This window comes from Gymnodraco acuticeps, unplaced genomic scaffold (assembly GCF_902827175.1).
Source record: "Gymnodraco acuticeps unplaced genomic scaffold, fGymAcu1.1, whole genome shotgun sequence".
Taxonomy (NCBI): Eukaryota; Metazoa; Chordata; class Actinopteri; order Perciformes; family Bathydraconidae; genus Gymnodraco; species Gymnodraco acuticeps.
In genome coordinates this window covers 85,604-98,044 of record NW_022991689.1, presented here as the reverse complement: position 1 = coordinate 98,044, position 12,441 = coordinate 85,604, and the positions used below count along the sequence as shown (strand labels likewise).

Here is a 12,441-nt window from a genome sequence, read left to right as displayed (position 1 = left end):
CTTCTACTCCACTACAGTTCAGAGGTACATACTTTACTTCTACCCTCAGTTAAGTCAGGGAGACTGGTACATGGTGTACTTCTACTCCTCTACAGTCAGAGGTACATGGTGTACTTCTACTCCTCTACAGTTCAGAGGTACATGGTGTACTACTACTCCTCTACAGTTCAGAGGTACATGGTGTACTTCTACTCCTCTACAGTTCAGAGGTACATGGTGTACTTCTACTCACTACAGTTCAGAGGTACATGGTGTACTTCTACTCCACTACAGTTCAGAGGTACATGGTGTACTTCTACTCCACTACAGTTCAGAGGTACATGGTGTACTTCTACTCCACTACAGTTCAGAGGTACATGGTGTACTTCTACTCCACTACAGTTCAGAGGTACATGGTGTACTTCTACTCCTCTACAGTTCAGAGGTACATGGTGTACTTCTACTCCACTACAGTTCAGAGGTACATGGTGTACTTCTACTCCACTACAGTTCAGAGGTACATGGTGTACTTCTACTCTACAGTTCAGAGGTACATGGTGTACTTCTACTCCACTACAGTTCAGAGGTACATGGTGTACTTCTACTCCACTACAGTTCAGAGGTACATGGTGTACTTCTACTCCTCTACAGTTCAGAGGTACATGGTGTACTTCTACTCCACTACATGTATTTAATACCTTTAGTTACTTCACAGATGTGGATGAATGATGTGAAATCTAATCAAGTGTTAATCAGACTTTAGTTCCACCTGGAGTAAATCCACCAGCTACCCTGCAGTATACAAAGTCATTCAAACTAGCTGCACCTTTACCAGCTTTGAGAACACTTTCATGATCAATCATTATAAAACATATCATATATATTATTCTGAAATGGACCAATCTGCACAACGACTACTTTTACTGTCGCTACTTTAACTATATTTGGATGAGAATACTTTTATACTTTCACTTGAGGAATATTTTGAATGCAGGACTTTTACTGTGACAGAGTATTCCTACACTCTGGTACTTCTACTTTTGCTAAGTACAAGATCTGAGTACTTGTAATTTCACTACAAGATCTGAGTACTTATACTTTTACTCAAGTACAATACCTGAGTACTTATTCCACCTCTAGTAGCGTATTAGTCTGAATTGTAGCCACAAAATCACGCAGAGCTGCATAGAAATAGACTCACAATGGTAACAAGTGGAAAATAATATTTACAAATGTGAACAATGATTTGTAGGTAATGCTGACTACTCAAGACACCTGACTTATACATCTTCAAATGAAGACTGTGTTCATTCTACAATTACATGAGATTAAAGCAACATGTAGTTTTACTTGTATAATACTTCAATTTTATATAAAGACAGTTTGTTTTCATCTGTTTTCAAATAAACAAAGTCTTGGCTTTCAGAATATTAAACTTGTTTCTGCAAATTCAGATGATAAATACAACTTTGAAGCTTCGGCATAATTACAAGCGGAGAACTGAGTAACTTAACGTCACAGCAGGCGTAACAACAGCCGGTGTTTCTTGTGAGTGTTTCCCCGGGAAACAAACGCAAAAATACACAAACACACTCGCGAGCTTCCCCCAGACCAGTAATACAAACGAAAATGTGTCTTCGGGTCAATGTGACTGATTTCGATAGAGCAAGTCACATTTGGTTTAGGCACGAAACATACTACCAGTAGAAATACATTGCTTTCAAAATCGCTCTGTGTCGAATCAATAGATTATATTTCGTGACTATAACACGAAATGCCGTGAGTGCTTCATCCTCTGAACACCACACGATGGCGACTGTAACGCACATAACATAGGTACGCTCCTCTGAAATGATTCTCCCCTGCAATTATTATTATCCCTCAATCGAGTTTGCTAATCAGCTTGCTAACGTTAGCTTAAACAAACATAACATGCAACGTTAGCCTAATCTAAAATGCTTTACTACGGCGTACCTTTCATGTGGCTCGTCAGCGTAGACTCTCGCATCGTTATTTTTGCAAACTTTGCAGGAGGCTACTCGTGGGCTTGACCCTCGTCTTAGCCATGGCTTGTATTTGTCTTCTGCTAGCCAACGCTCGTTGAAACGGCAACCTCCTGGCACACAGTCATCGCTCACTCTCATCAGAATGCCCAGGTCGCACGTAACACAAACTCTTGCAGGTCGCGCGGGAAGGCCGCAGCGGAGCTGTTTTATGTAGAAGCGAAGCAATTCTTTTCTTTTAATCTAAAAAGCGAACTATTCAGTCAGACAGCAATTTACTGTAAAAGTAAAGCATTTACATTTTCAAGCACTTTATCTCAATTTCAAGCACCATTCCGAAAATGCAAGCACTTTCCCAACCTTGAAAACACCACGTCAAATTTCAAGCATTTTCAAGGATTTCAAGCACCCGTACGAACCCTGCATGTAACACACACACACACACACACACACACACCACACCACACACACCACAACACACACACACACACACACAACACACACACACACACACCACACACACACACACACACACACACACAACACACACAAACACACACACCACACACACACACACACACACACACACACACACACACACACACACACACACACACACACACACACCACACACACACACACACACACCACAAACACCACACCACACACACACACACACACACACACACACACACACCACACACACAACACACACACACACACACACACCACACACACACACACACACACACACACACACACACCCACACACACACACACACACACACACACACACACACACACACACACACACACACACACACACCACTGAAAACAGTGGGTGTTTAAATGTACTGGAAGATGGTATAATCTTTGTCGAGCACTCACCCAGCGGAGAGTCGTGGACGTTGTCGTACAGTTTGCTGTACCCTCGGACTTCATAGAAAAACAGAGCCACAGTGGGAAGGCTGATCACAGGAAGTGAGGTCATCGCGTATTTGATCTCTCTCCGAACCTGATTCTGAGGGGGATTGAAAATAAAATAATAATTTATTAACTCAATAAATAACAGAGGCAGAAGTCACACCTCTATCTATGTTATTATGGATTTATTGGCACTTGACAATGAAGACAAATCCAGAATAATGCAAGCCTTAACTTTTCTCTTCCAAATCAATGTGTACCTTGACCTTTTTAGCTAAAGACACTTTACTGCGTCACAACAACTCGTTATATTTCAATATGAACTGATCTCACTTAAGGTCTTAGTATTCTTCAAACAAAGTGCTTTTATGGCCTGCTGTTCAGCTTTTGCCAGGTGTGCAGATGAGTGCCAGTGGGCCGAGTTTCAACTTCCTTCTCTAGGTATCCATTTTATCTTCTCAAAACTATTTAATGCATTTCGGCCTTCTTAGATTTAGCTGAGACTTTTATCCAAAGCTACTTACAAGAAGTCAACCCAACAAATAGTCCAGAATAATGTAGGTAAATTAAATTAATCAAATACACTGATCTAGTTTAGCTGACCGGCTCTGTAGTGATTGGTGAACCGCTTAGAGATGTCCCGCCCCTTAGCCTATCACGTACAAGGTGTTGGAGCGCTAGCCAATAGCAGCGTGGTTGTTCCCCCAGTGATGTCACTATGTTCTGGAAGTAAACAAAGGAGTGCAATGGAGGTGTTTTATTGTACGTTTTACCTCGAGGAATTGTGGGTGTTTCATGAGATTGTGGTCGAAGATGAAGAAGTAGCTGATGGCTCCGAGGCCCAGGTAGAGGACGGCGGCCCCCAGGTTGGTGAGCACCAGCAGGGCTGAGGATCTGCCCTCAGAGCGCCCTCCCTCAGGCCAGGAGGCCGGGAACACGTAGGGGGTGAGGACGTAATGATCCGCAACATTCAGCACAAGATCCATGGTGAGATCTGTAACGAGAGAAAGAGAGCACACACTTTAAACATGTTGAGAACACTACATTTCCCAGAAAGCACTGCTGTTAGCTTGAATTTAATTTGTTATGAGAAGTGATACTGGGTTCAGTCCCATTCAATATTTTTACACCAATTATCAGATGTTTTTAAAGTTTTAAAGATAGCAGATCAACTGTATTTTATTACCAGTTGAAAGACATAATAGGCTCATTTTAATAATCAGAATAATCTTTGTTATAAAACAAACATTTATCTACATGTCAGTAAAAGACTAGGTTTTATTACAGCTTATAGCTTGTAAAATGTGTCTTTATATGTATTAAACTGGACAAACTCCATCTGCTGTTGACATGAATAAGATAAGTGGACCTGAAATGGAGACTTTCTCAAATGTCTTTTAAAGAATGTCTTGACATGTATTAAAAGAGAGACATTTTAGATTTCTACATAGATTTGAGATCTAAAAGTCATAGCCAAATTAAAAGGCCAACTGCTTTGCAAAACTTTCCACTCTGTCTTCTTCAGTGCAATTATACTTTTACATGTATTAACCATTTCAAACCCTCTTGTTAAGGATTTCTCTGGATATGGAATATATTTTATTAGCAAATCATGTGAAGTTAAATATAGCATTTTGTCTTGATCCAAACACTTTGACACCTTCCTTTAAAACTGTGAATGTTTCTCTAACACAAGCATTGATACAACTAATATAAAATGATGTGTGTACTGTATTTATTGTGTATGCTGGTTCTGATTTATTGTGCAGATGGACCTTGACTTCTGGATTTGGCCCTCTGAGCCCTGGAAAGTGACCATTTCCCAACACTTCACAATTGTATCACACAATGCAAGCAATTAATACAATATCTACAACACATTTTAAAGCCAAGAACAATGTAAAAATCACACAAATACACATTGATAATCTGCAGGAGCAGCTACAATACATCTGTGACTGAGATATCATATTTTATGTAACGTTATTCAATCCTGACTCACCGTTACGTAAAGGTAAATATATGTATTTTATAAGCATTAACGAACACCAAATGCAGCATCACGTGGTATTAAAAGGTTATTAACAAAGTGCTCTGTCTTTATTTTAATGTATATAAAGTTAAATTCGCACTGTACCTTGTGTTTGTTGCTCGTATTCCGGTACAACAGTGAAGAGGATGTGCACTAAGGTAAAAGCGAGCAAGTGACCAATCACAGCGGAGTTTACCGTTACGTCATAGAAGTGGCGTCCAATCAGCGCGCAGTCCCTCAACACGGCAGGCTTGTTATGCTTTCTGATTGGCCCACTGGTGGATCTGATCATGGTGCTATGGAAACAGCTGGAGCAGAGGCCGAAACGCCCCCAGATTGTTACAGAAACGCAGGTTAATGTTCCTTAATATGTGTTTTTATTATCTTTAAATACATTTATAGCATTCATTATATTGTGGGACCGGCTAATGATCTTAATGCTCGATTTTAAACCAAACTTCCTTTACAAACGTATGATTTTTCGGTTCTCTCAGGTTATTCTGGATCTAAATAACCTTCATTTAACAAACAAATGATGTCGATGTTAGTGTTCTGTGCACCTCTTTAATTCGGCCGATTCATTTTTTAGGTTATTTTTGACAACATTATTCTGGTATTTCCAGTCTCATTTTTTTATGTAACTTGTTTGCTTGTCGAAAGGTGATGCAATTTCCTTTCTTAACGTTATTATTCAGTCATTGCAATGCGGAATAATCCAGAACAGGTTTAGTAATCGAAAACACATCATTTTAATGTATTTAGATTGTTGATTCTTAACAAATTAGCAAGACTAAACGACTGTTGCATGATTTCTGAATGAAGTTTGGTCGTACTGTTTCAACACTACCTTTGCCTGTTAGAAAGGTGTCCTTTTTATAACGTTATTATTTAATCATTGCAATGCTGAATTGTCCAGAACATGTTTTCGTGATTGCAGAAGCGTGATATTAAGTTATTTAAGTAATGTTTTTTTTAGCAAATCAGCTTGGAAAAATGATGTTTTGTCAGATTTCTGCATGAAGTTTGGCACCTAAATGCTACACTATCGGCTTTCATTGCCAAGTAGGTTCCTTTAAACATACGAGGAATGTGTCTTGGTATTCATGGTGCATACATAAAGACAGCTAAAGAAGATTACAAAAAACACCCAAACTATTAAACGATATAGAAAATGTATTATAGAAGTTGGCTAATGTTATTTGCATCTACAGAATTTAACAGTTGGATTTTAATGTCAGATAAAAACAAATAGCTTCCACTCTGATATCAACCACAGGGTGTCGCCATCGCTCTAAACTCAGAGCTGGAGGATCTGATACTGTAACACAGCTCAACACACTGATTCATACATGATTATTATAGTCATACCACTGGAGGAGAGCTAATTGAACGCCTACATAATTCAGTATTAGAACCACCTACAGTATAATAGCCTCCTATATTAAGCTACAGGTGTCATATGGGGATTTCACAGCAGTGGAAAGTTCTGCTTTATTCTATAGAAGATGTATTTGATAATGACATATCGCCTCAGATCATAGATATGTTAGTAGCCAGAATGAAATATATGCTTTATCCAGTGGGTATACTGTCCATTTTGTTTCCGATAATCTACGACCAGAAGCTTTCAGAAAATGATTTGGCCCTTTTTTTATAGCTTTTGTTTTTGTTGTTGTTTGTTTCCCATCCCTCCTCTTTTGAATTCTTAGCTGTTAAAAAGCCTTTGCAGTTTTCGTTCTGATCCATTTTCATTACAACGCTTACATAAATACCACTTTTTCTACGCCCTGATAGAAAAAGAAAGAAAAATGCTTTCATTTTCCGTTCAAATTCAGAGGTGAGTGTTACAATCATTTATCAAGACTTCCAAAAAGTATCTTTGGAAAATACATATGTGTATTCTTCTAGATACAGAGATAATTCACATCGAGGGAACACAGGGATTTTAGACTTTGCAGACCATTTACATGCACTAAAATCTATATAACACACTACAGGAAAGAGAAAACACCAACAAGCAGAATAAGGCCTCTTTAATATCCTTTGTATGATTAAAAAACACTCTTTCAAGTCATTTTATTGTGAGAGTGGAGGCGTCTCTTCTTTAGTTTAAAGAAGACTCAAAGTGTCTCTCAGGCAGTGAAGGCATCTCCCTCTGAGTGCAGACTCACGTCGACCAATCAGGATCTCTGCAGAGAGACTCCGCCCCCTGCTGAGAGCAGATAACCCGCTGCTCATCATCTCCTCAGAAGGCAACAACACTCGATCTGTCACTTTGGGAAATGTAATCAAGAAACTGCAGAAACTTGTCACAACTGGAGACACAAATTCTGACGCCTTCAGATTCCTGATTATCTCGTCACCGGCGTTGATGGCACTAACTTGAACATAACCTCTCTGACATACGGTATATCTAGCCGACTAACAATGGCACGTATGTCTTTTAATGTCTGCACTATTAAACAAACCCTTATTATTGGGTTATGTTGCAGGTACTGTTTTACCGAGTTCAAAATACCCACTTTAATGTGTATCTCTGTCGCAGTTTCCTTGTTTCCAAATCGTATTAATCATATCAGTGTCATCAGACAGGGCAGACATGTCAGACGATTTGCAAATAAAATGACCAAAGCCCTTATAAACAGACATTGCCCTTTAGTTTTACCCACACAGATTAATCAACTTAACGTGTCCAGCGGCTCCCATCTGTAAATTGATGTTGTCTCGTGGGCACATTGTCAACAACACATTTCATATTGGCGTATCAAAGTGTTCCTCACCTCCTCTTTGGGTTTGTTTGGTGCCACAGCTGCTGTTTGTTCAGTCGGTTCGGGGCCGGGCTGCATCTGCTCATAAATAACAGTCTCATAACATTTCATGGAAAGAGAATTAACTTTGAAATTAGATTATGTTGTATACTGCAAACATAATTTACCTCCACCCTGAATGGATTTATGTGACAAAAAGCACAACTTTACTGCTGTCACACGAGATGCTCAGGTAATGTTTTGTAATCGTATAGAAAGCAGAATTATGACATTTTGAGGGGGAAAACCCAGTAATGCCAAACACAGCAAGCATTAACAAACACTCTTAGGTTAAAATCAGAATGATGAGAAAAAAAAGTGACAATTCTGAGAAAAAGTGAAAATTCTTTTGAAAAATGATCAGAAAAAAGTGAAAGTTCTGAAAGCATTAAAAAACAAGGTAAAAAAAAGGTCTAAAAAAGTCAACATTTAGAAAAAAAAAATCTGATAAAAAAGTTCGATTTCTGAACAAATAGAAATTCTGATAAAATAAAGAAATCTGAAAAAAATCATAATTCTGAGGAAAAAATAGAACTTCTTAAAAAAAAATCCTTATAAAAGGGAAAATGTTGAGAAAAGTAAAAATTCTGAAAATTCTAAGAAGTAAAAAATCTGAAAAAAAATGGATGTAAGAAACGTATTATAAGGAACCCTAACCCTAAGGAACGCACGGTCACATGACTTCACGTCACCACCGCTAAGCTAAAGGAGGCTAATGTTAGGCTATAAAGGAACTACAGCACGGTCACATGACTTCACGTCACCACCGCTAAGCTAAAGGTGGCTAATGTTAGGCTATAAAGGAACTACAGCTCAGTCACATGACTTCACGTCACCACCGCTAAGCTAAAGGCGGCTAATGTTAGGCTATAAAGGAACTACAGCTCGGTCACATGACGTCACGTCACCACCGCTAAGCTAAAGGCGGCTAATGTTAGGCTATAAAGGAACTACAGCTCGGTCACATGACTTCACGTCACCACCGCTAAGCTAAAGGCGGCTAATGTTAGGCTATAAAGGAACTACAGCACGGTCACATGACTTCACGTCACCACCGCTAAGCTAAAGGCGGCTAATGTTAGGCTATAAAGGAACTACAGCTCGGTCACATGACTTCACGTCACCACCGCAAAGCTAAAGGAGGCTAATGTTAGGCTATAAAGGAACTACAGCTCGGTCACATGACTTCACGTCACCACCGCTAAGCTAAATTGTTTCTCAGGAGGCTAATGTTGGGCTGTAAAGGCACGGTGACTTCACGTCACCACAGCTAAGCTAAAGGAGGCTAATGTTGGGGCGGTTTTGGTGCAGTGGTTAGAGCGTTGGTCATCAGATCAAGGGGCGTTAGTGAACTCCAGTTCGAATCCCGCCTCGGCCGCCACTGCGTCAGTGAGCTATAAAGGAACTACAGCACGGTCACATGACTTCACGTCACCACCGCTAAGCTAAAGGCGGCTAATGTTAGGCTATAAAGGAACTACAGCACGGTCACATGACTTCACGTCACCACCGCTAAGCTAAAGGAGGCTAATGTTGGGCTATAAAGGAACGACAGCACGGTCACATGACTTCACGTCATCACCGCTAAGCTAAAGGAGGCTAATGTTGGGCTATAAAGGAACGACAGCACGGTCACATGACTTCACGCCACCACCGCTAAGCTAAAGGTGGCTAATGTTGGGCTATAAAGGAACTACAGCACGGTCACATGACTTCACGTCACCACCGCTAAGCTAAAGGTGGCTAATGTTGGGCTATAAAGGAACTACAGCACGGTCACATTACATATTTACTGGCGTACTGTATGTTGTAGAACAAACGTTAAAATCTGATCTGTAGGCCTGTAGAAGATTAACCTCTTTAAGGCATCATTAGCCCTCATGTCAATATGCGATTTATCTCCTCAACAAATCAAAACATTGTGATTCGAGCAACTTAAATATCATTCAAATGTAAATTGCCTTTTGCACACAACGTACTCCACCCTCATCACACAGGTGGCACCTCCATCTCTTTGAAGATCCTTCACATCCTGAGAGAGCAGCAGTGTGATGTAAGTCTTGTGCAAAGAGGGGTAAAATCATTTATTTTTTTCTTTGCTGCTTCGTACATCCGGGCCAAAACATATTGGCTCTCTTATTTCACTCTGTTGTGTAAGAGCGAGGTAATAAAAACCTTTCCCCTTCCCTTTGTCAGGCAAGGTGCTTCAGACTGCTGCAGTCTTTTGTATTGCTTTTTAGATGTGTTGCCAACAAAATGCCAATTGAAATTAAAAGTACCTGAGAGAACGACACACAGGGATTTATGCATGCACAATCTCGATTTCCTTAATTGATCAAATCTAAGCGTATTTTTCCCCCTAGTACAAAAGATCAAAGTACTTAAGAGTAATTGTTTTTTTTTTCTTGCATGTTATTATAAAAACTCAGGTTTCGGAAGCAGAGGATGGCAGATTTTCATATAAACTGTAAAACTATTGCTTTCTGGGATGTTTACTGTTAGATTATATTTTGTTGATCCATTAGGAAAAAGATGCTCTCCACATGTCTGCACACCTTCATCGGAAAACACTGTTGAATACTTTTTAAATATTCATTTAGCTTTTTGTTGAGAACTTTGGATTCATGATGGCTAAACTGTTCCCAGTAAAGAAAAGAAAAGGGAACAAATGAAGGAATGAGGTTATAAGACGAAGAGATGGACGACAGAGAAATCAGTAGAAGAAGACAGACAGGAAGTAAACACTAAAGGGAACAGTAGAAGAAGACAGACAGGAAGTAAACACTAAAAGGAACAGGAGAAGAAGACAGGCAGGAAGTAAACACTAAAGGGAACAGCAGAAGAAGACAGACAGGAAGTAAACAATAAAGGGAACAGCAGAAGAAGACGGACAGGAAGTAAAGGGAACAGCAGAAGAAGACAGACAGGAAGTAAACACTAAAGGGAACAGCAGAAGAAGAAGACAGACAGGAAGTAAACACTAAAGGGAACAGCAGAAGAAGAAGATAGACAGGAAGTAAACACTAAAGGGAACAGGAGAAGAAGACAGATAGGAAGTAACATTAAAGGGAACAGCAGAAGAAGACAGAAAGGAAGTAAACACTAAAGGGAACAGCAGAAGAAGACAGACAGGAAGTAAACATTAAAGGGAACAGCAGCAGAAGAAGATAGACAGGAAGTAAACACTAAAGGGAACAGGAGAAGAAGACAGACAGGAAGTTAACACTAAAGGGAATAGCAGCAGAAGAAGATAGATAGGAAGTAAACATTAAAGGGAACAGCAGAAGAAGACAGACAGGAAGTAAACATTAAAGGGAACAGTAATCCAGTAGATGTCCTTCATCTCTCATGCAAATGTTTTTTTTGTATGCTGTTTGTATTTTCAATCAAATTCAGGGTCAATCATTTCAGTTAATCTCCATGGAAACACAAAGAAACTTTACACTTGAAGTCTTACAAGTCCCGAGGGTTCACATTTAGATTCCTCCTCTCTCTATATATAAGTGCCATTAGCATTAAATGATGTGTGTCAAATGAGGTGAAGTGCTCTGCGTGTGTCGCTCTTATTGTATAGCTGTTGTCTGCAGAGTGGAGAGAATATAAAGAGTAGAAATGTATGCTTTTAAAGTTAACTGGAAAGTAAGGAAAAGTGGAATCACCATTTAATTGAGGCCAGCACTGACCAAGAAAACCAAAAGAGGATTAAAAAAGTTCTAATGCGCGAGAAAAGTTGCATTTAAGTTTCGACTATCCTGCCCTGATTCAAACTCCAGAGAGAAAGTGAGAGTATTTTCTAGGTGTCTTGTGTTTGCATCGCAGAGGTTATTAGCCCTCAGTCTGGGGTTGTTGCCTTTGAATCATTAAGTAAAGGCAGAGTGTTTGAAGTGCCGTGATATAATGATCCTTGGCAACTCCATGAGTTCAAAGTAAATTGGCAAGGGTAAAAAAAAAAAAAAAGGCTTTTCTGCCACTGAAGAAAATAGAGAAATCAGCCAGCTATGTTTAATAGAATTTTCATCAGTGCTCAACCAGTCTCTCAAATGGGTTATCTAAGATAATGGCTGCACGGGTTCATTACCTCCTTGTCAAATTAAATGTCTTTCTCTCCTCAAGGGGGGATTGGATAGTGATTACACATCTAACCAAAAGAAGAATCCAACTTTCACTCTGTAAAAAAAGGGGTCCGCAATCACAGCACAATTACTCGTTTTCATCTGCAGACCTTTGTTGTTCTCTGACAGACGGAGGAGTGTTTAATGTGCAGCGCTGAAGAATCGCTTTGTTTTCTTTGTGACGGTCTTAAGTGAAGGTATTGTGTGAAAATAAGGGCAATCCATAAGGCACACTTAGTTTAATAAAGCATTGCAGCAGGGCTTAAATGATTCGTATTCATTGTTTTGTTTTATTTAAGGAATAAAGTAAATTAAATGTTGAATCGAGTCTGAAAACCCTGAAAATAAACACTCTTTTGCTAATATGAAATGCCTTAATACTACTTTAGTGTATTAACTGTGCCTTACACACTTTAAACATTTATTTCTATAAAGGCAAGTATACACTTACAGAACACCAAAGAAAAGTAAATAACAAATGTTAAATGGTATGGAGAGACTCATCTAAACAGTAGTTTACAAGTCAGTGTAAAGGTTTATAATAACAGACAATGATATCAATTAGACTCACTCAAAAAGAGAGC

At 39.3% G+C, this 12,441-nt stretch overlaps 1 protein-coding gene across 1 annotated transcript; it reads right to left on the bottom strand.

The window, feature by feature from the left end:
• Positions 1–2,870: 2,870 nt before the first annotated feature.
• Positions 2,871–5,162, bottom strand: LOC117534547 (lathosterol oxidase-like; the record flags this gene model as incomplete). The annotated part of the gene is made up of 3 exons (XM_034198770.1): positions 5,044–5,162; positions 3,680–3,900; positions 2,871–3,003 (listed from the first exon to the last, which is right to left on the bottom strand). Coding segments are annotated over exons 2-3 (346 nt in total), but the record flags the coding sequence as incomplete, so codon positions are not given.
• Positions 5,163–12,441: the final 7,279 nt, after the last annotated feature.